Below are 26,990 nucleotides of genomic sequence, written 5' to 3'. Positions count from 1 at the left end.
TTTATTGTGAACTGTGTTGTCCCCTTAAACATCTGAGTAGTCTGAAAGACAGAAAAAGCAGCAGAACTAGGCTATATCTAGACAGCAGCTTTTGCTGTTTAGTTCATATTAAAACCAATAGTTTTAAATGTTTCTGAATTTGGGCAGGTGCCTGCTCTAATTTTTTGAAAATAAAACAAAGCAGACATAATCATTTGAAAGGCTAATATTTCAGCCTTAATCAATTAGTCATTTGCTCGGTCTGGTAGATCATTTGATATACATGAGAGAGACAGCGATCACTGTGAGTGAAGTTCTACTCAATGCTTCTAAATTGAATATAAATTAGAGTATAGTAATTTTCACCAAAAGAACATCTGGAAAGAACTAAATAATATATTGAGTAATAATAGCAATAACAATGTAATTTTAAAATACAGTATATGATTGTTTTTTCACTTTACAGTCCTTTTTCCATGTTTTTTAAGACTACCTAAAGTGATGGCTTAGATTACATTAAGCTCAACTGGCAGATAGCAATAAATGGAAGGAGAGGATGGTGGAGAGAAGGCAGCTCCACAACTTCTGGCTACTCCCATGTGGAACGGCTTTGTGTGGGCTTGTTCTTTAAGTGAACGGCTGTATTCTTGTGGCTCCAAAGTGGGCCACTGCCAGAATCAACTGAATTCCACCATCTTAAAGCTACTATTCTCTGGCTTGAATTTGAGGTGGTCTAACGGAAAGCATTACCTGTGACCAGGAAGTCATTTTACTCTTGTGATAGGATTACAGGGAGAACGTGATGGAAAGGAGCAAATAATAGTTTTCTTCCATATTTAATAAATGCATTTTTAGCATATTCTAACAACCTAGAATAAAGATTTTTCACATTTAAAATTTCTAATTATCTTCTACTCTTCAATTGTGATAACAACAACAACAAAAAAACCCATTGCTGTCAAGTCAATTCTGACTCATAATGACCTATAGGGCAGAGTAGACCTGCCTCATAGAGTTTCCAAGGAGCACTCGGTGGATTCGAACTGCCGACCTTTTGGTTAGCAGATGTAGCACTTAACCACTATGCCACCAGGGTTTCCTGAATTGTGATAATCTGAAAATATTCTAGTCAATTTTTATTAAATCCACATGAGGTGGTGTCAATATTCCATTGATTCACAAAGCAAGTGGTTAATTTTTGGGCTCCAGATTATGTGTTACATTCTTTGGGAGGCTTCCCTGATACTTCTCCTTACTCCTCGTCTGGGTTGGTACCCGTCCAATGTGGTCCAAAGAAGGTTTATCATACCGCCTTTTAACCACTTCAGTAATTTCAACTGATTTGTCTCCCACGCTATCCTACTTTAACCAATACATACATACAGCTTTCCAAAGTCAGGGCCTATGTGTTTGCTGTTAATATATCCTAGGCTGACCAGAAAAGTGTGCAGTACATATCAGGCATTTTATAAATAATTACTGAATGGGAATGATTTACTTACTGTCCACTACTTAGTTTCTCTCTAATTGTGGAAAAATCCATAGGTTTCTTAATAACTTTCTTATAACCAGGAACAAGTTTCAAGTTTACAGGAAGTAGAAAAGGCCATGCATCCTCATGAGTTTCCATTTCAGTCAGGATCATACTAAAGAAAATAATATATGAAATCAATACCTATGCTCTAGAATGATCTATTTTTAGTATAGAATGATCTGTTTTTATTAAAAATTTAGCTATTATCATTTTAGAAGTTAACACTTAATGTAAATTATTTTAAAAAGATAAAGGAATACATTTCCTTACAAACTGTCCAAAAGTAATCTTCAATATGGTAAAAGATTTCTAGACAAGTAAAATGGAATGTTGTAACTATATAGTACCTGCAAAGAGCTAGGTCCTTGGAGTCATCTCTCTTAGGTTTTTTAACAGAAGTAAAACTTTCCTGTTTTGACAAGTTAATAGAAGTGTTTTCCTCCATTTTTCTTTTTTTGAGGTCTTTGTTTCCTCTTTTTAGGGAACTGCTTGTAGATGCAGAGTCTTCATCTTCAGTATCCCCTGCTAAAGGTACTTTCTTGCCTTTCTTCGGCTCATTTGTCTTTTTTCCTTTGACATGAAGTTTTTTGATTTTTAGAGTTTGACCACTTGCCTTTAATTAAAAAAAAAAAAAAAGTGAGGTATAAGCAAATAACTGTCTACAGAACTTGCATTATTTTAAATTATGAAAGTCTAACAGGGCAAACAAAAGGAATATTATCTCTGATCTGGACAGGTGATAATTCCATTATTTTCAAAAGAGCGTTGTGAATTTGTTTTCGCATAATATAAGGCTAAAATCAAATGAAAAATGAAAAATCCATTCATCTTAAGAATTCTTAAAACTTGAAGATGCTGATCTCAGGATAACTCAGGATAATCCACCTCTAGTATTACAGACCCTACCAGCAGTGTAATATAGGTCGCTAACTGAATGAATTTAAAGATTACAAAATGACTCTCTCTTAGAATACAATATAATTAAGAAAAAAGGTGAATATAGACAAAAATAAATAGCTCATTAACAAGAAAGCTGAAGGGTTGTTAATAAGCTGGGCCAAACATGAAAAAAAGAGCTCATGAAGCATGAAATAGAGAAAAGTTCTTTTTAAGTTACCAAATCTAATGGATTTGATTTTTTTTTTCTGGATAAAGAATGAAAAGTGTCTGCTATAAGAGAGCTCTACAAATTAAGAGTTCCCAGTAGTGAATAAAGCAGTGGTGAACGATGGGGGTGCCGGGGGCGGGCGGGGGGCAGGGGGTAGCAAGATGTCTGTTTTGTGGAAAACAATGTAGAAAAAAACATGATAAAAGAAGACAGAGATGCAAAGTCATTGGTATTATACGATTTTTGCTTTGATTTCCCAGAATACTACTTACCTTCTTTTGAAAGACAATTTTTCTTTTAACCGGAAGGTTAAGAAATCCTAGACTGCAGAGTCATATAACCAGTCCGGCAATAATTTACAATCGGCTGTATTCTTGAAATGAATTTGGCTAAGAATATCTCTTAGAGTATTTCAGATTAGTTTGAGTATTTCATGACCCTTTCTAGCAATATTTTTTTCTTAAACTGCTCTTTTATATAAGCAATTAAAATTATTTGGTTCTCTATTGGCAGGTTAAAAGTATAATTAAGGAGATATTTTAATTGACTAAAATAATAAGGCAAACCATAAATCCAACACTTTCCCCTATATCAAAGAATCACTACTACTAGTTACTAACTGAAGTAATTAAAATGTTTTACTAAGTCTCTTCTCCATTTAATTTGTTAATTTTCATTCACTAAAATCTGATTATTTTTGGTTTTCATATAACACTAAGCTCTTAGCACTCTGAAATCATAAAAAAAGATAAAGACAATGCTTAATATAATAAGGAAAGAGTCCATTTAATGAAGATTAAATAAAATTAGATTGAATAGTCATGTTACTTAAAATAAAAAGAATAAAATTTCATGCATAATGGGCCAAAACTTCTAGTTCCAATTTGAACTACAATACTATTTGGGATCATTTCCTAATGAATTAATATAGAAAGAAAATATAAAAGTAAAATCAGAGAATAAAAAGACTTTTGTGATGTTTAAGAAAGGACAATGATGTCTCAACATAAATGTCTTTAATACCATAAATGATGTTTAGACAGTGGAGGTGCACACACTATAAAAGCTTGTACAGTTTACTCTGTTACCTGATTGCTTCGTTCTTGGGGAGAGACCCCCCGCTTCTCTCCATCTTGTTAGAGCCAAGTTCAAACAGAAACTTCAGTGGGTCTTAGGCAGAACCTACCAGATTACACATCCCAGGGTGCATTTCTCTTACGTTTGTATATTTATATATCAGAAATTGTAGCCGGTGGACTACAGGCTGTAAACAGCCCATAGAATGTGCTGTTTGGCTCTTAGGATGCTTGTAAAAGCTCTGAGTTTGTTGCCAATGTTAAAAATTTGGGAGGATATATATAAAAATCCATAATATTGACTTCTCTTGACATATTTAAAGATCCTGAAACACTGGGCCTACATTCCTATGTGATTACTGTCTGGAGCTGAGAGGTGAGGATCACAGTTAGATGGGGCATGACTCTCCTGTTTGCCACAGTCCCCACCAGGGATCCAAGAAGCTCTTTTCATGCTTATTTGCCTAGCTTTTGCAGGCACTAGGGTTTGAAAATTGTAATATGTGTATCTGTGAGCATATATAAATATGGACATATGCATACACACATACACTTGGAATAAAAATACTTAAATTTTAATGATCTGTATAAAAATGTCCACTTAAGAGCAAAATGTATAGCATAAATATTTCTAAATAACTACGAATTAATGGGTGAAACATTTTATAAGCCTTAAGTTTTTCTTAAATAAAAAAAAAAAATGCTCAGAACATTTTCACTGTTGTAAGAAACATTAACATCTAATTTACTACATTTAAGAATGAAAAAAGCAAATGCATAGAAAACTATCTCACATAGAAGGGCTTAGAAGGAATCATTGCTCTAATGTCTCCTGGTCTACTCCTTGAATGACAGCCAGAATTCTAATTTAAGTAAATTCACTGAAAACAAAACTTACAATGGCCTAGCAGGTGATATCTCTAAGAATTAAAATACTTATCTATTAGTGATTCATAAAATATTAGAGAAATTTTCTGTAACTTTTTTTTTTGACAATAATGATGCTAAAGGATAATTTATGTACAACTAGTGAAGACTATTGCTAAACTACACTTAAATACATATAACAAAAAATGATCAAGTAATGAGAAATTAAAGTGATTATTAATAAACATGATATCACAAGGGATGCCTGCAATTTTGTAAAATATATCCTAAAATACATTAAAGTATTAATGAAAACATTTCACAGAACTTTACAGCTCATAAAACTTTACATACATGACCTTATTTGATCCTCACAAATCTCCACAAAGCAGATACTATTCCATTTTACAGATGCTAACACTAAAGCTAAGAAAGCACATTGATGTTTACAGATCAGGGAGATGAGAAAAACCAGCAAAGGAGATGGACAGCTGTAGGAAATGAGTTGGAAAGAAAAGGAGTTAGTGGACAGGATGTATGTTTGGGATTGAGTTTATGGACAGGCTGTAGTTACTGGTAATGATTAGGTCAAGAGAATAAAGATGGGAGAGAGTGGCTGAGGTAGGAAACAGTGAAAAGTTTGGCCCGCAACACATGCTGATCCTTTTATACTTCTTATTCCCTGTTTTCTAACTCCAAAACCCATTTCTTTTCATTTTATCATATTGCTTCTCTCTTAATTAATGGTATGAGTTTACAGGTTTGTATTTTAAATATGACTGGAAAATGACTTAAAATACACATGCTTACCATATGACCTGGCAATTCCGTGCTTAGGTATATACCCAAGAGAACTAAAAACATATGTTCATATAAAAACTTGTAAAGAATGTTCATAGCATTTTCATAATAACCAAAAAGTAGAAAAAATCCAAATGTCCATCAAATGATGAATGGATAAATATCTATGTAATGTAATTTATTTGGCCATAAAAAGGAATGAAGTACTGTTTCATGCCACAATGTGAAGGAACCTTGAAAATATTATGCTAAGTAAAAGATACCAGTCACAAAAGGCCACATATTGTATGACTCCATTTATATGAAAGGTCCAGAATAGGCAAATCCATAGAGACAGAAAGTAGATTAGTGGTGGTTAAGGGCTGTGGAGAAGGAGGAAGTGGAAATAACTGCTAATGGGTTCGAGGGATCTTTTGGGGTGATAAAAATATAGAATTAGGTAATGGTGATGTCTGCACAACTTTGTGAATATATTAAAAATCACTGAGTAGTACATTTTAAAAGGTGAATTTTATGGTACGTGAATTTTATATAAAGAACATAAAGCTTTGCATTTTGATCTGGCACTTAAAAGCTTAGTTTTTGATCAGCTTTACCTTAGCAATGCAAGCTGGACAAAACCAGTCCCCATCTGGTATAGTAGTAATCTTGGGTCTATGGCAGTATGTATGACAACCTTTGTCACAGCCATCACAGAGAAGGAGCAGCTCTTCATTGTCTCCCTTTCGACAGATCTGGCAGTACTACAACACATGAAAATCATTTAAAGTTAACCCTCTGCTTTGAATAACAGTTATGGGGATGTTAAACAAACCAGAATTCCTAGTTTATATTAGTAATGAACATTCCGCTTGCTAACAAATATACAGTAGCCATACACATCTATGTATCTCTCATTACACAGATATGGACCACATGACGGGGTGAGCAGTTCTGTTGGGGTCAATGCACATTTCAGGTACACCGCAAAGAACAAAGCTAGAGGCTGAATGCCTGCACACACTTCAGAAGCAAGTACACATTAACATATGAAATAATTAACATGACATTACAGCACATAAAGCAATGAATAGCTTTAATATGTGGTGGTTTTTAAAAAAATGTGTTTTATCTTTTGATTCTCTTAGCATCCTTGTGATATCCTGAGAAAGGAATAAAGGTTAGAGTTATTAGCAAAGATCAAAATCAAGAAACTTGCATTTAGATCAGAATTGTATACAATAACGAAAATCTCCGTAGATGTTGACTAAATTATTCATCTATTTTTTGCTTTTAAAATGATTTTAAAAGAAACTTTGAAAATCAAATCAACCCAAATCAAAAGCATATAAAATGTATCACTACAAAATAATTTTAAAGGAAAAAGATACAATAAATTAAACCAAAGAATTTAAGAGGTCACGATTTATTCTGTAGAGCTAAAAATAAAATTATTTCTTCCCTATTGAAAAATTTCTAGTACCATAAAGCTGAAGTACATAACTTTAAAGTCTGCAAAATAAGACTGTTTAACGCTTACATACTTTATACGACAGATTTCACAAAGGGAAAGAAGAAAGGTGAAAGTGACAAGTATAATTTTTCAAGATGTGTTAAAAACGGTAAAAACTAACATTCTTTTTTGATATTTAGTTCATATTTTCAGTCACAATATAACATATCCTATAATCAATATTTAAAACAAAAACATTTAAACTAGAAATCATTTATACTACTTTAAATTTATAACAAGATAGCTTAATTGTTTAAGCTTAATTTGTTTACTTTTCAGTACATTAAATCCTAATCTGGGAACGTCTTCTCTAACTCAACATGTACGCTGTTGTTGTGTTGTTAGTTGCTGTCCACTCAATTCTGACTCATGGCCACCCGTGTGTGCAGAGTGGAACTGCTGCTGCACAGGGTCTTCAAGGCTGTCACCTTTCAGAAGCAGGTACACTAGTGATACTTTAAGAATCTTATCAAAATAGCAGATACACACTATTCAACTTAACATATATTTACTAAATATATTTAATATATTAGCAATATCAAAATTGGCATTTGTACTAAGATTAAAAGCAGCATGAATTTAACATTCCAAGAATAATTATCTGTCTTATGACTTTTTCTATTACCACATCACTAAATTCCTTAATATGGTGTTAAACTGTATCTCCAAAATTGAGTTTTAACTTTGAAACTTTCATTGTAAAGTTACAAAGGACACAAACAAAAAGGAACCCCAAACCCACAGCCGTCCACTTGGTGCCGACTTCTAGGAACCCTGAAGGATAGAGCAGAGCTGCCCCCACAGGGTTTCAAAGGCTGTAAACCTTTACAGAAGCAGACAGCCACATCTTTCTTCCATTGTAAATTTGCTCACTGAGAAATAACATTTGGAAGGTTATCTTTAAGCCTCTAAAATAACAATTATAAAACAAACAGTAATTTAAAAATAAGATTCATGACATAATTCTCACTGTTTTCTACAATAACTAAAATACTACAAAGTCTTAGCTCTCATGCTTATGATTAAAAAACAGAATAATATTCTGATACTTATTAAGAAGGAATGACAAACATCAAACTTATAGCTCTTTTGAAAATCACAGGAACAGCTTACAGGATGTTAAAGCAAATACATTAATATTTGGTTTTAAGTCCTTTGCTACTACAGTTAAGGAATTGTGGATGTTGCCTAGTTTTTAAAAGTAACAGCAATATAAAGCATACTCTGGGCAGAGAATTATCTGGGAGCAAATTATGGCAACTCCTTCTTTCCTGGTAAGCTTGGGCTCTGACCAAGAGAATATTTGTAAAGCTATCAAGCAATTCAACATTTTGTTTAGGATACCATGAGGATTATTATTAACTTAATACCATTGAGTCAATTCTGACTCAATAGTAACCCTGTATTATTATAAACCAAGAAAACCAAACCTGTTGCCACTGAGCCAATTCTGACTCATAGACCCTCTAGGTCAGGGTAAAACTGCCCCATAAAATTTCCAAGGAGCGCCCGGTGAATTTGAACTGCAGACTTTTTGGTTAGCAGCCATAGCACTTAACCACTACGCCACCAGGGTTTGCTGTATTATTATAGGTGCTTTTAAATTTCTAATTAAAGGTTACAAAATGTTCATTAATCTTTGAATACAAAACTCTGCATATTTTCATGGTAGTTTCTGAGCAAATATTGTTAAACTTTTAAAAAAGATTTGAGAGCTGTATTAATAATGTGGGAAAGGTTAATGAATTTGCAAAAATTGAAAAAAGCTTTAGACTACAGAAAGTAAGTATCCTAATAAAAATACAGATCTCAGTACAAGTTTTGGGTTTCTAGGTATAGGCTTATAACAAAACTGACTACACTGTGATGATTATTTCGGTGGAGATGAGAAACAACTGTAGAAATTTCATTTTGATACAGGAACTCAATCTTTTTTTGATGATAATGTCCTAGATTTCACCAAATGTATTTGTCCAAGATAACTTTTAAACAGTTTTTGATATGATTTTTAAAAGGGTAAATTATAGAAACCTTACCCAGTAAAAATGCTACCAGATAAATTGAAAATGCCTTAAAATTTATGGAAAATTCTAACCTGGATTTGGAAAAACCTAAATTTAAACATACAGTGAAAACTGCAAATTCATTATTTTGTGAATATTTTAGGAAGAAGTGAAAAACAACAGAAGAAAGCACATTTATTTATATAGAATCAATCAGGCCTTAAGTAGTGTAAGCATAGAGGTAAAAATGAAGGGAAAATGCTGTTATTTACGGATCACTTCTTTTCTTCAGGGAACGGTCATTTTAAGTAAAGGAATTTCACCCCAAGCCGTTCTTGAAAACAAATTTCAAACGCCTAAATTTTAAAGCTAGTCTCAATTCTAAAGTAAATGTTAAGGTGACTCATAAAATAATACAAATTATAACATAATATATAATATAAAAGAGACAAGAGGGACAACTTATACATGATTTAAAATAAATACCTCACTGGAAAATATATGAAATATAGTTTCTGTTTTTGAACATACAGCACATAGGTGCCTGACACAAAGTAGAGGCTCACTACATGGTAACAACTGATTGAACCTGTACAAAGAAGGTGGAAAACCAGTTTTAATTATCAGAGGGAAGACTAAAATGTTTAGTCTTCATGTCAGCCACATCTGATGCCAAATAAATTACATAAATATATAAGCTAAGGGCTCTCCGTTTATTTTGCATTTACTTGTCCATGTATTTCTTGGGATTAAAATGAAAACTGATAAAAATGCAAGACATTTTAGGAAGGCAGTGAAGGTATTAGATATTACCAATTACAATGTCACAAGGGTGAAGGGGCCTTCAAAATATTTAGGCTAATGAAGAATATACTGAGGGAATGCAGAAAGACAACTTTAGTAAGAGTCATGAGCAATATTCAAAGGACGCAGAAACAAGATTTTCAAAAATAAAAGAGAACATATTTTGGTATCTCAAAAACCTCAAAATTAGGAGGAAGATGTCCAACTATACAGTATTTAAAAATCAGGCAAATTCTCAAATACAGTATGCATTATACTTTGACAGTAAGTAATATATCATTAAGAAAGATCTGGAGGTTGGGAAAAAAGGACAAATTAAATTAGTCATAGTATTTCTTAAATAAAAACACTTACAACTTTCATAATTGATTTTTCCCATGCTATTGATTTCTGTAACTGCTGAATGCACAGAGCTACCTGCGCAGCACTGCGAGCTTCTGATAATGCCCTTCTCCAGACCCTGAGCCCTGGAGCAATATCCTCTTCAATTCTGCATTGAAATATAGAAAAATTAAGTAGGTCATGTCTACATTTATGGTTACTGAATGTGAAACGATCATCACACTGAAAGCCAAGCAATGACAAAAACATGTAACAGCCAATAAGTATAAGGTTTAAGCAACTAAATTGGATGTAGTGCACAGACTGTGGCTACGTGCCTCAAAGCTTAGTCACGACCAGGTAAATGTAAGATCACTTTGCAAGGATTATCAACGCACATAACAAAAAAAAAAAAAAAAAAAAAGGTTTTTACAAAGCATCATGCAAATAGCATGATCCATACGGATCACAGACATACAAGAAGATACATAGATAACAGGCAATAGAAAATAGGCTCCAATTAGCAAAGAAGCACAATAATTTTTCAAGTTAATCTCAATAACCTACCCGTCACCATCACCACTAATGGATGGTGCAGGAGCAGGGACAGTAACTGTGCCCACATTATCCAGTTTGATCTGAATGGTGGTACTTAAGGGGCTCTTCAGATACCTTCTTTCAATGTTCCGCTCCAAATCAGCCAGCCTGGTTACAGCTATATCTAGGGGGTTGTCACTCTTCCGTTCTAGTGCATGTGCACTGCTTTCTTCTTCGCCAGTAAATTCTCCATCATGCTCCTTGCACAATTTAGTAAATGACTTATGTTCAAAATATACCAAGTCCTCCCTTTCTGATGCAGGCTCTGGACACATCCAACCCTATATATCAAGAGAGTAGTGTTATTACTGTTTTCTCTCAAAATGCCTGGTGGGTGAATTACCTTTACTTAAAATACAGCATCAGACACCAGCAGATCTCAAGGATCTTTACCTTGTCTTTCCTAATACTAGACAGAAACAAGAAAAACAAAAATTTTAAAACAGTTTTAAGAAATGCTTAAGAAGGAAAATTTAACAACTTTTGATATTATGGAAAGTATAAAAATCAACAAAGTACTCTGAAGGATTTTTGACTGAGATGCTTATATTAACTGCATAGGACCACTGAAATGGAAATCTCTTGGTAGCCTCTGAGCCTTGTTCTTCCTGTCTGTTTTCATTCCTTCCACTACTCTTCCATACAGGCTCTTTTACTCACCATTTTTCTTGGACCACCGGGGCCTTGCATAAGCTGTTACCTTTGCCTTACAGCTTTTCTGGGCTCCTCTTTATCTAGTTAACTCTACCCATCCTGCAGCTCTCAGCTTAAAAGTCACTTCCTCAGGGGATCAGTCCTTCCCTGACCACCCTGGATTACAGGTTCTCATTAGGCTCTCACAGAATATAATGCTCCATAGCCTTGTCATGTTGTAACTTTATACTCTGTGATTATCTGATTAACATCTTTCTACCTCTAAATTCCGTGAGGGCAGGGCTATGTCTGCTTTTACTCATTTTACCTCTAGCACAATGAAGGCAAATGGTAGGCACTCAATTCATATATGTTAATTGAGTCAATGAATAACTCAGCTTCCTTTTATTGAACTTCTAGCTCAAAATCCTTCAAAGATTCTCCAGTGTTTAAGAAAGTTCAAAATCTTTACCATGGCATTCAAGTACCTCAATCTACCTCTCTCTCATGTTCCCATTCATACATATATCCTTCAGTTAAATTACACATCTTGCCATTCCACAAACACGTCCTGACCTTCCTGATCCCAGTGCTCTGCTCGTGCTCCTCCCACTTCCTAGCATGGCATACCCTGTTCTTTAACTGTGAAAAGCTTATTCATCTTCTCAAATTCCATCTCAATATCTGCATGAAATCTTCCCTGATCTCCCATATCTCCACCAGAAGTAGTGTATCCTTTTTCTAAATTCATGTGTTACTCTGTACTTTTCTATGATTAGTTACTAGATTCTGCATACATTTGTACATATTTTACTTCCCCTAACATATGGCAGGCTCTCTAATGGCAGGAACCACATTTTATTCAATTTTGTGGAATCCACTGTCAGGTACTCAGTAAATGCTCAGTAAATAAAAACAAAATGAACACTATCCTTTTTATTAAATTCCTTTAGAGACAATTATTTTATATGCTTACATATTGGCATCAATTCACCTTTAATTCATTAGAATCATTTATATTTAGAAAGGAAGGATGGAATTGTAAATAGTTTGCATAAGCATAGGGTACAAGTCATATCAAATGAACTTCATTCCCATATTTTGAAAGGCATACTAAATTGCTTAATCAAGGGAATTCTATAAAATAGTACATCTTGATTTCTGCAAAGCAACTGACAAGACGAGAAAACAAAATAAAACAAAACAAAAAATGACGACTACATTAGAATTAGAGAAGTTTAGACGGTTGAAAACTCTATACGAACAATGGCAGTTAACACAGCTGGTCAACTTGGAAAACTGTCCTCAGTGTCAATGCCCAAAGACTATATTTGGCCTGTCCTGTTAATGCACTTAGGAATAACTTAGATGACTGCTATTAAAACTAGGAAGGAAGTTCAATATTCTGGGTAACAGAACTATGAATAGTTCCATATGTAGAAAAAATGTACTCAAAGGAAATTAATAAAAAATTAACAATGATAAAATACAAATTTCAGTTTTAATGTTCATGCAGCTAATCACAGAAGCACCGCATGTGACAGATGTCACTTAAGAGCACTTTGAAAGAGGCCCAAGGAGTTTTGTTACAGTGCACACTCAGTGAAGCAATAGTATGATGGATGCTAAAAAGTGAGTACAGGTTTAAAAAAAAAAAAAACAGGTTTAAATAGCATTAAAAGAAGTAGAGTACTAGATTAAGGAAAGTGGAAGTCTCATGTAGAGATTCAGACATCCTTATATATGGTTATGGGTATAACACTTGAAGAAGTGTATTGACACTGATGCTTATTCAGAAGAGAATCAGGAACCTGGAAACCATTTCACAGAACTAATGGTTGAAGAAATTAATAAGATTTAGCTTGAAAACAGAAAGTTTAAAAAGAGACATAAGAGCTGTCTTTAGAGGAGCCGGAAGAATGATTAGCGTTTTTGTAAATTCTCAAAAACAGAACTAGGACTAGGAACTCAGTTTCCTACAATATAAAAAAACACTTCTGAATTTTTAGCAATATTGAAAATAGAAATAAACCCGTATAATAGTCCCAGACCATCCGCTTAATGTGTCTTCTTAATGGCTAGTTCATCAGGTTAAACATAAATCTATTTTCTTTATAAGGAAAAAAAGAAAGAAACCATTAAATTGTCTATATCCATTGTCACTGAGTCGATCTGACTCATAGTGACACTATAGGACAGAGTAGAACTGCCCCATAGTATTTCCAAGGCTATAATCCTTACTTAAGTAGACTGCCACACCTTTCTACCATGGAGAGGCTAGTGGGTTGAAACTGCGTCCTTTTGGTTAGCAGCCAAGTACTTAACAACTGTACCACTGCTCCTTTGGTTAAAATTAATGTTTGGTGGATTTTTTTTTTTTATCATTTGTGTTTTTGGACTCTTCTTCAAGTCTAATGGTTACAATTCAATTCTTAGAAATAATACAGAATAATTCAGTAATACCTTATTAAGAGGATAATATTAAAACATCCCACTTAAAAAAAAATCCTACTTATTTTAGTTACTGAGAACACAACCAAGAACATCTGGCTAAGCAGCCAGTGGTGTGATAAGGTCAAGCCATCAAATCTGAATATGTCACCAGGAAAATGTTTCAGGCCCACACTCTAACTTTACATGTAATTTTAAAAAGTTTGATGATATGCTGTCCTATTGGAATTGGCAAATTAGATGAGGGAAGCTGGAGGAAAATAGGGCTAGTAGAACGAATCAAATATAAACCAGCAAGTAGTAACAAATGGCAAGGAGAGTGGAAAAGATGGACTATAAGAAGCAGATGTAATAGCTTAAAGACCAAGGCACATGAGGATCATTTAGCATCAGGGCAAACCTCTTCACATCTCCTCTCTAATAACTGGCTTTCATACAGATAAGCCTAGGCACTAAGATCATGTAAATTACTTTCAAAAGTCACAGTTTAAGAAGGCAGTAGAATGTGTAACGTAAGAGATCAAACAAACATATTAAAAAAATTATGGCACTAAATGGAATAATTTTTATTTCTCCACAAAATTAACTAGTGGAAGAGTTTCATTTGTTGAAGATTGCAGATAAATTAGGAGTTTTTTATACAGAATTATAGTACCAGGAAGAGGATACATATAGTTTGCCAGGAAAATAGACTTAGCCAATGATATATATATATTTTTTTCTCCCCAAAGTTAGTAATTATGTTTGTGGCAAGAAAGATATTTCATTAGCTCCAGGAAACTACATTTTTTTGGAGATCTTCAAAAGTTTCCAAATGCCAAAATTAAGCTAATTATGAAATAATATTAATTATTAATTATTGGATAGGATACTATTACATCATAATTTTTTCATTCTGAATAAAAAATGAAAGACCAAATTACATCGAGACTAAATTTTCTAAACCTTTGCAGGTGTCTTTTCCTTTCATGCTTACTCATCATCCATCCATTTATTCTCAGAGATATCAGTTTATTATTAGTTGAGAAAACCATCATACCCCTCTTCACAAAATCAAAAATTATTGCACAAAGGTAATGCTTTCCCTTTTGCCTGTTCATTGGAAGCCAATTCTGATCATTATTTGTGATATGGTAATGCCTAGTAACTTTACGAATATATGTGGGGTGTGTGGTTGTCTATATTGTTCTCTCAATTATATAGAGTAAAAGTCTGATATGTAACATGGCTTGCGTACAAGGGAATTCCTGGTCCTATAAGCAGGAGTTTGATGGGACTTGTACTACAGCATTACTTGTAACATGGGGAAAACGGTAAAATTCTGCTTGTGGTAAAGAATGAATACCAGAAGTGATATTTTTGAATACCAATAAGAAGGCAGAAAGATTTAGTAAAAATAACATGGGAGTCTGGAGTCAGACATACTTGATTTAAACCCACATTTAACCATTTAGTATATGACCACTGGCAGGTTACTTACTCTGAGCTTGGTTCTTTAGCTGTAAAATTAATTCAAGATTGTTTTGAGAATTAAACAAGATACAGTTTGAAAACATTTAGCACAGTACCTGGCAAATTAAAAAAACTAAACCTGTTGCTGTCAAGTCAATTTTGACTCATAGAGACCCCATAGTAGGCAGGAAGTAAATATTAGTTACCTTTCATTATCCTAAAAACAAGTCAGTTTTACCTTTACTTGCAAACTTGCTGATGCAACTCTCCGTTCTAGATCTTCTACCTGTTGAAGAATACTCAAGTCCATTTCCATCGCTTGTTCTTCTACTGACCAGTTCTCCACAATATCTCGAGTTACCTGGTTTTCTTCATTTTCATTTAATTCAATAATAGCAACTATGTTTGAAAAGAAATTAATTTTTAAATCCACTTTATTAAGTTTTTCCCCTCAGAGATTTCTTCCAGAATGTGAATAAAATTCCAGGGGCAACATGTACACCTAACTTGACACATACAAATGCACGTGTATATGTGCAAGCAGTCTACTGCTAAAAGTAGGAATAATATTTTTAAGAAATATAAAATGTTATGCATGTGGGCATAAAAAATTATAAGAAAGTAATATCAATTTAAGAAATGTAAACAGTTACTGTTTGTTGAGCAAAATAAGAAAAATGCCTATCAATAATAAAGATATATGAAAATATGCCTTAAGCTAAAATAATTAATTATAACTTTTCAAGCAAGAAAGCAGAAATCTCTTAGATACATACCATCCTTATTCTTGATGCAGGCTTGAGAAATATAATCCAAGTGTTTCTGAATTTGCTTTTGTAATGCCTTTTCTCTTATTCCTCTGAGATGTAGCACTTTGAGCAAAGCTTTTAGGTCCTCTGGGTCAATAATTCTCCACCAACCAAACTGCATTTCTAAGTCAAAATAAATCCATAGATCTTTTACAAACATTTTGAATATGAAATCATGGCAAAATGCAAATCAAGACTTATGAACTATATATAAACCATCACAGATTCAGTTATAGAAATCTGTAATAATGAAATAAAATGGCTACGAACCATCGCAGTGTACCTACCTTCTGGAATAGGTTTTGGACTAAGAAAATCTACTGGTTTTGCTACTTCAACAGCTGCAGGTTGAGTTGAAGAAACTTTTTCATTCTGTGGCACTGGAGATTCACTTTTACTTGAAGCAGCGTTGGGAGTCAAGAATGAATTGCCATTTCCTTCTGATAATCCCAACCCTGATCCCAGACTAGGTAAAGGTGATGATGTAAATGGAATATTGGAAGTAAGTACACCTGTGGGCCACCCACAAAACTGAAGTCCCATCATAGATACGCCACTTTTTATCTACAAAAAAGCAAAACATGATAAAAGTAGAATAATATAAGAAGTTTGGAAAAATGTTTAGAATTTAAAATTACTTTCTGAAAAAAATACTTTTACTTTTCACAGAGGAAAATCTACTTTATTAAATTTTTATAATAGCCACAACAATGTTAAATTTCATGTTCTTATTTGCTCCCCAGTCAAAATAATTTCCCTTTCAGAAATTCTGTGACAATGACAAGTTACAAGTAATTAGAGAAGCAAATGTTTTAGGCTTAGACATAGGCTAGAAATCTGTAGTTCTAATAAGGCTTGGTGATCGAAATTCTAACTCTCTTTTGTTTTCAAACTGTGGCCGTTCGAAAACATTATATTATAATAGTTATAATGTATTATAACTAATATATATTAAAACCAAAAACCCAAACCCGCTGCCATCGAGTCGATTCCGACTCATAGCAACCCTATAGGGCAGAGTAGAACTGCCCCATAGTTTCCAAGGAGCGCTGGTGGATTCCAATTGCTGACCTTTTGATTAGCAGTCACAGCACTTAACCAGTCTGCCACCAGGGTTTCCATATATATATATATATATATATATATATATATATATATATATATATATATATATATATATATATATATAAAATAACTGTCAACTGATTCTACCTTGAATGAAAATCTTTGTGGGGTCAAAGATTAAAGAAATATAAAAATGAATTAAAGTTACCAGTACTAACCTGAAGAGGTGATAGGGCAAATGGATTTAGGCCAATAGGATTCTGAGAGGAAGATGATCCGAGAAGAGGAGCTGGGGCAGGTGAAGGTGACTTAGGTGGTGGCTGAGGCTGAGGAGCCACTAAAGGTGCAGCTGACACATCAGCATGGGTAAGTGAAGTGTCATCACAAGGTGTTCTGGGCAAAAGGCTAAACCACTGTTTATTCTTTTCAGTCAGCGTTTTTAACAACTGGTCACTGGGGAGAGGACTATAGAACTTCCCTGGACCACTTGAACCAGGACTAAACAGAGTATTAGAGTCTGTCTTTTCCACATTGCTTTGTGTTGCTGTTGACTGAAGGCTGCCCAGTGAATGTTTCCCACTGTTCTGAGAAGACGATGTACACCCATTTGCACTACCATTTGGTTTGGGGGTCATAGAGTCTGACTCAGGGGGCATTTTAGCTACTTCTAAAAGCTTGCTTAATTTGGAAAAAGAGCCAGGTTTTTGAAGAAATAGATTTGTGTTGTCTTTTTCTTTAAGATCTTCCTTTTGTTCACAGTGATCTGTATTTAAACAATTTAAAGTGTCCCCAGGAGTCTCAAACATTTCTTCTTTGATCTGGATACTTTCTGCCTTTTTTAGTTTTTCTCTTTCTTTTGCAATTTCTTCTAGTCCTACAAAATTGAAAAGTATTATGAAGTATTACTCCAGATCAAACCACTATATTTTATTACTATCTATCAAATTATAATATATAAATATTTTAATAGTCCTTTTCTAGATTACCTAATACTTTACATTTTTGTTTCTAGATTATATTTTTCATCTAGGGAAAATTAATGTATAGTTATTACAAAAACTTAAAATATAAAAAAATATAAAAAGTATCCAAAACCCTACTACACAGCAAAAATTAGCGTTAACATTTTTGTACAAATCCTTACAAGAGTTCTCTATGCACACACATACACACTTAAACCTATGTAATTTTTTTTAAAAGGGAATATACACATATTATCCTAACCTACATGTGTTACTGAATAATACTTGATAAAGATTTTTGTGTGTCAATATATACTTACATCATAAATTTTAGCCACAGAGTATTCAGTGCAATCTATCATAATTTAAATAACCAATCTTCTACTGCTGGACATTACAAACCAAAAAACCAAACTCATTGCCATCAAGTCGATTCCAATTCATAGTAACCCTATAGGACAGAGCAGAGCTGCCCCATAGGGTTTCCAAGGAGCGGCTGGTGAATTTGAACTGCCAACCTTTTGGTTAGCAGCTGTAGCTCTTAACCACTGTATACCAGGGCTCTGTACAGTCCCATTATTCACTGTATAGTCAATACTATAAATGATGAATTTCCTTGTATTTGCATTTTTAGAAATTTTTTCTTCTGATTTACTTTTCTTTTATAATTTTTATTGTGCTTCAAGTCAAAGTTTACAAATTAACTCAGTCTCTCACACAAAAACTGATATACACATTGCTACATACTCCCAATCACTCTCCCCCTAATGATACAGCCCACTCCCTCCTTCCACTCACTCTGGTTCATGTGGCCCTTTCTGTCTCTTGGGCTCGTCTGATTTACTTTTTGAGGATAAATTCCTAGAAGTAAACTTACTGATTCTAAGACACACACTTTTCTGAGTTTTTAAAATGTACTGTCGAACTACCACACCATAAGTACATAAGAGTACCTTTTAGCCTATACCCTCAACAAACCGGATACTATCAATATTTTTTCTTGCCCATTATCTGTTATTGTTATGAGGCACTGTTAAGTCAGTTCCGACTCGTAGTCCTGCACCATCCTCACAATCTTTGCTATGTTTGAGCCCATTGTTGTAGCCACTGTGTCAAACCATCTTGTTGAGGGTCTTCCTCTTTTTCCCAGACCCTCTACTTTACCAAGCATGATGTTCTTCTCCAGGGACTGGTTACTCCTGATAACATGTCCAAAGTACATGAGATGAAGTCTCGCCATCCTCACTTCTAAGCAGCATTCTGGCTATACTTCTTAGACAAATTTGTTCATTCTTCTGGAAGTCCATGGTATATTCAAGATTCTTCACCAACACCATAATTCAAAGGCATCAGTTCTTCTTTAGTCTTCCTTATTCATTGTCCAGCTTTCACATGCATATGAGGTTGGTTGAAAATACCATGGCTTGGGTCAAAAAGTGCACCTTAGTCTTCAAGGTGATACTTTTGCTTTTTAACACCTGAAAGAAGTCTATGGCAGCAGATCTGCCCAATGCAATATGTTGTTTGATTTCCTGACTGCTACTTCCATGGGCATTGATTGTGGATTCTAGTAAAATGAAATCCTTGACAACTTCAATCTTTTCTCCATTTATCATAATGTTGCTTATTGGTTCAGTTGTGAGGACTTTTGTTTTAAGGTATAATCCATTCTGAAGGCTATACTTGTTGATCTTCATCAGTAAGTGCTTCAAGTCTTCTTCACTTTCAGCAAGCAAGGTTGTGTTACCTGCCTATTGCAGGTTGTTAATGAGTCTTCCTCCAATGCTGATGCTGCATTCTTCATATAGTCCAGCTTCTCAAATTATCTGCCCAACATACACAGTAAGTATGGTGAACGAATACAACCCTGACATACCTATCCTGATTTTAAACCACGCAATATCCCCTTGCTCTGTTTGAAGAACTGCCTCTTAGCCTATGTACAGGTTCCACATGAGCACAATTAAGTGTTCTGGAATTTCCATTCCTTGCAACATTATCCATAATTTGTTATGATCCACACAGTTAAATGCCTTTACATATTCAGTAAAACACAGGTAAACATCTTTCTGGTATTCTCTGCTTTCAGCCAAGATCCATCTGACATAGGCAATGGTATCTCTTGTGCCACATCCTCTTCTGAATCCGCCTTGAATTTCTGGCAGTTCCCTGTCAATATACTGTTGCAACCATTTTTGAATTATCTTCAGCATAATTTTACTTGCGTGTGATATTAATGATATTGTCTGTGGATCACCTTTCTTTGGAAAAGGCACATATATGGATCTCTCCCAGTCAGTTGATCTTCCAAATTTCTTGGCATAGAAAAGAGAGCACTTCACCTAAAGTACAATAAATAAAAAAAAAGAAAGAAAAGAGAGCACCTCCAGCATTGCATCTGTTTGTTGAAACATCTCAATTTGTATTCTGTCAATTCCTGAAGACTTGTTTTCTGCCAATGCCTTCAGAACCATTGGTTGTTGATCATATGCTACCTCCTGAAATGGATGAATGTTGACCAATTCTTTTTGGTATAGTGACTACATGTATTCCTTCAATCTTCTTTTGATGCTCCTTGCATTGTTCAATATTTTTTCTTCAGTTCTTTCAGTTTGAGAAATGCTGAGCACAGGAAAGCCTTTTGGTTTTCTAACCCAAGGTCTTTGTGCATTTTATTATATTACTGTGTCTTTTCGAGCTGCTCTTTGAAATCTTCTGTTCGGCTCTTTTACTTCATTTCTTCCAGTTGTTTTAGCTACTTACATTCAAGAGCAAGTTTCAGAATCTCTTCTGACATTCGTTTTGGTCTTTCCTGTCCTTTTAATGACCTTTGTTTTCTTCATGTATGATGTCCTTGATATCATCCCACAACTCGTTTGGTATTCCATCATTAATGTTCAATGCAGCATATCTATTCTTGTGGGATATACTCAAGGTTGTACTTTGGCTCTTGTGGACTTGTTTTAATTTTCCTCAGCTTCAACTTGAACTTGCATATGAGGAATTGATTGTCTGTTCTGCAGTCAGCCCCTGGCCTTATTCTGACTGATGATCATCTGTTTCCACAGTTGTAGTTGATTTGATTCCTGTGTTTCCATCCAATGAGGTCCACATGTAGAGTCACTATTTATGTTATTGAAAAAAGGTATTTCCAATGAATTAGTCATTGATCTTGCAAAATTCTATCATGCAATATCTGACCATATTTTCCAAGTACTAATCCTTCTTCTGTTTCTAATTTTAACACTCCAATCACCAGTATTTATCAATGCATCTCAATTGCATGTTTGATCAATTTCAGACTCCAAAAGTTGGTCAAAATCTTCAATTTCTTCATCTTTGTCGTTAGTGGTTGGTGCATAAATTTAAATAATAGACATATTAACTACTCTTCCTTGTAGGTGTATGGATTTCTTATCACTGACAGCATTGTATCTCAGGATTAGATCTTGAAATGTTCTTTCTGATGATGAATGCGACACCATTTCTCTTCAACTTGACATTCCTAGCACAGTAGGCTGTATGATTGAAAATGGCCCAGACCAGTCCATTTCAGCTCACTAATGCCTAGGATATTGATCTTCAAGCATTCTATTTCATTTTTGACAACTTCCAATTTTCCTTGATTCATACTTCATACATTCCACGTTTTAATTATTAATAGATGTTTTCAGCTGTTCCTTCTCATTTTGACTCACGTCACATCAGCACATGAAGGTCTGGAAAGCTTTATCTACATCATTAAAGTCGACTCTACTTTGAGAAGGCAGCTCTTCCCCAGATGTATTTTGAGTGCCTTCCAACCTGAGGGGCTCATCTTCAGGCACTATATCAGACAATGTTCTACTGTTATCCATATGGTTTTCACTGGCCAGTTTTTTCAGAGGTAGGTAGATCACTAGGTCCTTCTTTCTACTCTGTCTTAGTCTGGAAGCACCACTGAAACTTATCCACCTTGGGTGACCCTTATGGTATTTGAAATACCAGTGGCATAGCTTCCAGCATGACAACATGCAAGCTACCACAGTACGACAAACTGACAGATGAGTGGTGGTTGCCAGTATGTAGGAGGTCAAAATCTAAATATGCATTGTACTGATGACTAATAAGGCTGAGTATCTTTTCATAGGTTTATTAGTAGTTCTGCTTATGAACTGCTGGTTCATGTTTTTGTCTATTGTTTTAAAAAATCATTTATAATATGTTTTTTAAAAATATAAATCCACTACTTTATTCAATTTAGAAAGTAATATATATTCAGGGTAAAATATGCAGTAGTGAAGGGTATAAGGTAAAACCTTTTCTGCCCTATTCCCTAATTTCCTATGTCTACTCTTCAGAGGTAACTGTGGTTAATCATGTCAATATATCCTTCCAGAAATTTTTTATGTATATGTGCATTTGTGTCTATATACCATTGCCATTGAGCTGATTCCGACTCATAGCGACCCTATACTGCATAGAACTGCTCCATAAGGCTTCCAAGTTGCGGCTGGTAGATTCGAACTGCCAACCTTTTGGTTTGCAGCCAAGCTCTTAACCACTACACTACCAGAGCTATATATCTATATATATAGATACACACATACATGTACATCTATGTGTATACTTAAATGTGTATGTGTATATGTAAACACACACACACATATTTAAAAGTAACATTTTGAAGTCAATTCTGTCAATTCAATTCTGACTCATAGTGACCCTATAGGACAGAGTAGAACCGCCCCACAGGGTTTCCAAGGTTGTAATCTTTACAGAAGCAGGCTGCCGCATCTTTCTCCCGTGGAACAGCTGGTGAGTTCAAACCACCAACATTTTAATTGGCAGCCGAACACTTAACCACTGTACCACCAGGGCTCCTTATTATATAACCAGAATACTACTATTCACTTTTCTGCAATTTGGAATAAAATCCAAACTCCCAGCCAAGGCCTATGACACTCTGAATGATGTGGTTACTGAAAACCTCTACAACCTCTGTACCACTGTTATCCTTGCTAACCTTGCCCGTCTATTCTTCCTTCTTTCAGCTTCTCAAACATGCTAAATTCTTACCTTCTCAGGGCCTCTGCACTTGCTGTTCTTTCTGCCTGGGATACTGTTTTCTCTACTGGCTCCTTTTCCTCCGCGTGTCAGATTGTCATTTCCTTGGAGAGGTTTTCTCTGATCACCCTATCTAAAGTAAGGTCCCCCTCCCAATAATGTTATCATATCTTTCTATATATTCCCTTTACAGAATTTATCATTATTCATGATAATCTGTTTATTTTCTATTCTCTTGCTTAAACACACACTAGAATTTAAATCAATATGCTTCACTTAAAGGCAGAGTAATGTCAATCTTGCCTATTATTACATCCCAAATGCCCAATATAGGGGCTGCTATAAAATAGGGACTCAGTAAATATTTCTTGAATGAATGAAATAAAAGGACGAATTTACTATTTTCACTACCAATATACCTTAGACAGCTTTCCATGGTAAAACATATAACTCTACTTCATTTTTTGGGACACAGCTCCATAATATTCTATTATATGGATACATCATAATTTTTCCAACTAGTCCCCTATTAATGTTTAATATAGCTCTCACATGCTACTCTTAGAATTAGTTTCTAATCCAAATTAAAATCCTGTACCTCAGACTTGTGCTTCTGATAAAGACGGTGTAATAGGGACTAGATTTACGCTCCGGAATAAAATAACCAAAATATAGGCAAAATATATGAAACAATGGCTTGCAAGAATCTGGGCATCAGGCAGCAGAGATGGAAAAAAAATGAGGTGAGCCCTATGACTGCCCCAGTTTACTGCCTTGAGATTGTTTCTAGGCTACAGCACAGAGAAGAGGAACCCAGATGGAGCCTGGCAAACTCCCTGTGATGAGGAGAAAGAACTGAGAGGCCAAGGAGACCAAGGTGGCTAAAGGGTCCAGGACAGAATACAGGAGGGGATGGAGCCACACACAGAGAGAACTCCAGAGATCTGCAGAGGTATTCAGCTGAGGAAAGATCAGTGCACATATGCAAGGAACAGACCCAAGGTCAGGGAAAGAACCACTTCTAAGGGTTACAGTTGACATTGTCAGGTACTCACATAGACTGGGAATACTGCTTGTTTCTAGCAGCCAGATTTTAAAACCTCCAGATTCACAGGGCACTGAACAGAGTACTAAGAATTTTGCTTTAGTTGTTGTTAGGTGCCATTGAGTTGATTCCAACTCACAGTAGCCCCATGTGACAGAGCAGAACTGCCCCATAGGGTTTTCTAGGCTGTAATCTTCATAGGAGCAGATCTCCGGGTCCTTCTCCCATGGAGCTGCTGGGAGGGTTCAAACTACCAACCTTTCGGTTCACAGCTAAGTGCTTAACCGCTGTGCCACCACGACTCCTTTTGCTTCAAAGAGAAGGGGTTAACCAGCTCTAGACTGAACACTGTTCCAGGCCTGCCTAACAAATCTTAAAAGCCAAGACCTAAAAAGACCAAACTGTTTTGAAGCAACTTAAGTGAGTCTCAGTTAAACAAAACTCAAGAACATTTACAGGGGAAAGATATTCTATGTTCATAGACTGGACGCTTAACATTGTTATGATGTCAATACTACACACAGAGATCGGTAAATTCAATGCAATCCCAATCAAAATTCCAACAGTTCTTCTTTGCAGACATGGAAAAACCAGTCGTCAAATTCACATGCAATTGCAAGGGGTCCGTGTGTATCGTTTGTGGTATGAGTATCTTGCATAATGTAAATTTAATTAATATTTTTCCTAGGACGTAGTCAAGGTTTGATTCTTCTCATATGTGTAGTCCCTGGGTGGTGAAAGTAGTTAACATGATCGGCTGCTAACTGAAAGTTTGGCAGTTCAAGTACCTATAGAGGTACCTTGGAAGAAAGACCTGGTGATCTGCTTCTGAGAAATCGGCCATTGAAAACCCTATACAGTACAGCTACTCTGATATATATGGGTCAGCACGCATCAGAATCAACTAGATGGCAACTTTTTTTTTTTTAAATCTCCTCTATATAATATTAAATCAGGAAAGGTGTGCGTTAGAGTTGTATCCTATCGCTATACTTGTTACATGTGTTTGCCAAGTAAATAATTCCAGAAGCTGGACGACATGAAGAAGAATGAGGCATTAGGATTGGAGGAAGATTCATTCACAACCTGTGTTATGCAGATGACACAACCCTGCTTGCTAAAAGTGAAGAGGACTTCAAGCACTTACTAATGAAGATCAAAGACCACAGCCTTCAGTATGGATTACACTTCAACATAAAGAAAACAAAAATCCTCACAACTGGACCAATAAGCAAGATCGTGATAAACGGAGAAAAGATTGAGGTTTTCAAGGAGTTCATTTTACTCGGATACACAATCAACACCCAAGGAAGCAGCAGTCAAGAAATCCAAAGATGCACTGTATCGGGCAAATCTGCGTGCTGAAAAGCAAAGAGGACTAAGGTGTGCCTGACCCAAGCCATGGTGTTTTCAGTCGCCTCATATGAATGCGAAAGCTAGACAATGAATAAGGAAGACTGAAGAAGAATTGACGCTTTTGAGCTGTCTTGTTGGCGAAGAATATTGATTATACCATGGACTGCCAAAAGAATGAATAAATCTGTCTTGGAGGAAGTACAACTAGAGTGCTCATTAGAAGCAAGGATAGCAAGACTACGTCTCATATACTTGGGACATCTTATCAGGAGGGATCAGTTCCTGGGGAAGGACATCAGCTTGGTAAAGCAGAAGGTCAGCGAAAAAGAGGAAGACCCTTAAAGAGGCTGCAACAATGGGCTCAAACATAGCAACAATTGTGAGGATGGCACAGGACCAGGCAATGTTTTCTTCTGTTGTGCACAGGGTCACGATGAGTCAGAACTGACTTAAAGGCACCTAACAACAACAACATGTAATATTAATTAATGATAATGTTATTATAGGGATTTTTTTTAACCTGTGCATTTAAACTTTTTAATAAACTTGTTAAATCTAATCTTATTTCATTAATAACAGACTGTACTTTTAGAGAATTTTTAAAAAATTGAGAAGTAAGAGGAAGGGAATAAATGCACAGAGTTAATACTGTATTAGCTTTCATTATCCATTTATTTCATGGTAGACTCTGCCAGTTGGTACTTATTTAACTCTACCAGCCTTGGCTCTCAGACACAGAACATGATTATAGAATTACTTATATGCTGTCATTTGTTGTCCTCATATATGTTATATCTTTCCAATTAGACTGTAAGCTCTTTGTGAACAGGGAGAGGTTAATTGATTTTTTTTTTTTTGTATTTCCATAGCACCTACATAAGATGCAATATAGGTGCATATTATATACCTGATGATTAAATCATAAGTAGGTTTTTTGGGGGGGGAAGGACTGTGTATCTGTAATTTATAACTTCCACAGCACTTAGAATAATTAAGGACATCCATTAAAGAACAAAAACTTTCAGAAAAAATAACCTTTAAGTGAAACATTTTTCCTATTTTCCCCCATATTGTTCAGTGACCAAAAATAAGAGTATAAGAAATAATTAATATTTATATAACACTTTACAGCTTTTCTAGATATGGTATTTAAGATGATCCTTATAACAACCAAAGAATTCATACAGTGCTTATTAAAATTCTTCTTTTGTAGAGTGGGAAACCAGAGTCTAGAGAGGTTAAGCAGTTGACCTAAATGGAAACCAGGGACTAATAACTCCAAATTCAATCCATGTTACGGAATCTGAGAGGACTAAAATAAAAAATAACTGTTTGCTGTAAGCTAGTCTCATAAATCTTATATAGCCATTTAATTGATTGATTAATTTATTTACTTTCTTTCTTAAAGTATTTTTAGTGTGCCTGTGCCTTGTAGAGTACTATGTTTACCTGTGGAAAATAAAAATTAAGTACATATGAGGATTATAAGATCGGTGGCTAAACCAGTGATTTAAATAATATGAGGAAATAGTATGTATAGCTATGTGCCAAAATAATGGAATAATTATTTCGTTTCTAGGTGATCACAG

The 26,990-nt window shown here is 34.9% G+C and overlaps 1 protein-coding gene and 2 long non-coding RNA genes across 30 annotated transcripts in view; 2 read left to right on the top strand and 1 right to left on the bottom strand.

The window, feature by feature from the left end:
• BAZ2B (bromodomain adjacent to zinc finger domain 2B) overlaps positions 1-26,990 on the bottom strand; it is a 463,153-nt gene that overhangs the window by 5,005 nt on the left and 431,158 nt on the right. For 18 of the 23 annotated variants that reach the window (XM_064287090.1, XM_023542904.2, XM_064287092.1 and 15 more), the window contains 9 exons: positions 17,211-17,866; positions 16,215-16,491; positions 15,895-16,050; positions 15,357-15,517; positions 10,553-10,863; positions 10,019-10,154; positions 5,962-6,108; positions 1,861-2,126; positions 1,482-1,625 (listed from right to left, as the gene is read on the bottom strand). In XM_064287090.1, coding sequence (XP_064143160.1) covers positions 1,482-1,625; positions 1,861-2,126; positions 5,962-6,108; positions 10,019-10,154; positions 10,553-10,863; positions 15,357-15,517; positions 15,895-16,050; positions 16,215-16,491; positions 17,211-17,866 — 2,254 coding nt within the window. Of the gene's footprint in view, positions 1-1,481; positions 1,626-1,860; positions 2,127-5,961; positions 6,109-10,018; positions 10,155-10,552; positions 10,864-15,356; positions 15,518-15,894; positions 16,051-16,214; positions 16,492-17,210; positions 17,867-26,990 lie in introns of those variants that run through there. The other 5 variants (XM_064287079.1, XM_064287086.1, XM_064287083.1 and 2 more) reach the window with 2 other exon arrangements.
• LOC135231548 (uncharacterized) overlaps positions 1-26,990 on the top strand; it is a 125,658-nt gene that overhangs the window by 17,469 nt on the left and 81,199 nt on the right. Inside the window, exon 1 of one of the 3 annotated variants that reach the window (XR_010322310.1) lies at positions 1,993-2,044. The exons of the other annotated variants lie outside the window; for them this stretch is intronic. This is a non-coding gene — a long non-coding RNA (uncharacterized LOC135231548). Of the gene's footprint in view, positions 1-1,992; positions 2,045-26,990 lie in introns of those variants that run through there. 3 annotated transcript variants of the gene reach the window in all.
• Positions 6,102-26,990, top strand: part of LOC111749449 (uncharacterized) — a 40,219-nt gene continuing 19,330 nt past the window's right edge. For all 4 annotated transcript variants that reach the window (XR_002784594.2, XR_002784593.2, XR_010322307.1 and 1 more), the window contains exon 1: positions 6,102-7,298. This is a non-coding gene — a long non-coding RNA (uncharacterized LOC111749449). The remainder of the gene's footprint in view (positions 7,299-26,990) is intronic.

Source organism: Loxodonta africana, chromosome 6 (assembly GCF_030014295.1).
Source record: "Loxodonta africana isolate mLoxAfr1 chromosome 6, mLoxAfr1.hap2, whole genome shotgun sequence".
NCBI lineage: Eukaryota > Metazoa > Chordata > Mammalia > Proboscidea > Elephantidae > Loxodonta > Loxodonta africana.
Note: the sequence above shows the minus strand (reverse complement) of the source record. Positions and strands in the feature narration are given on the sequence as shown.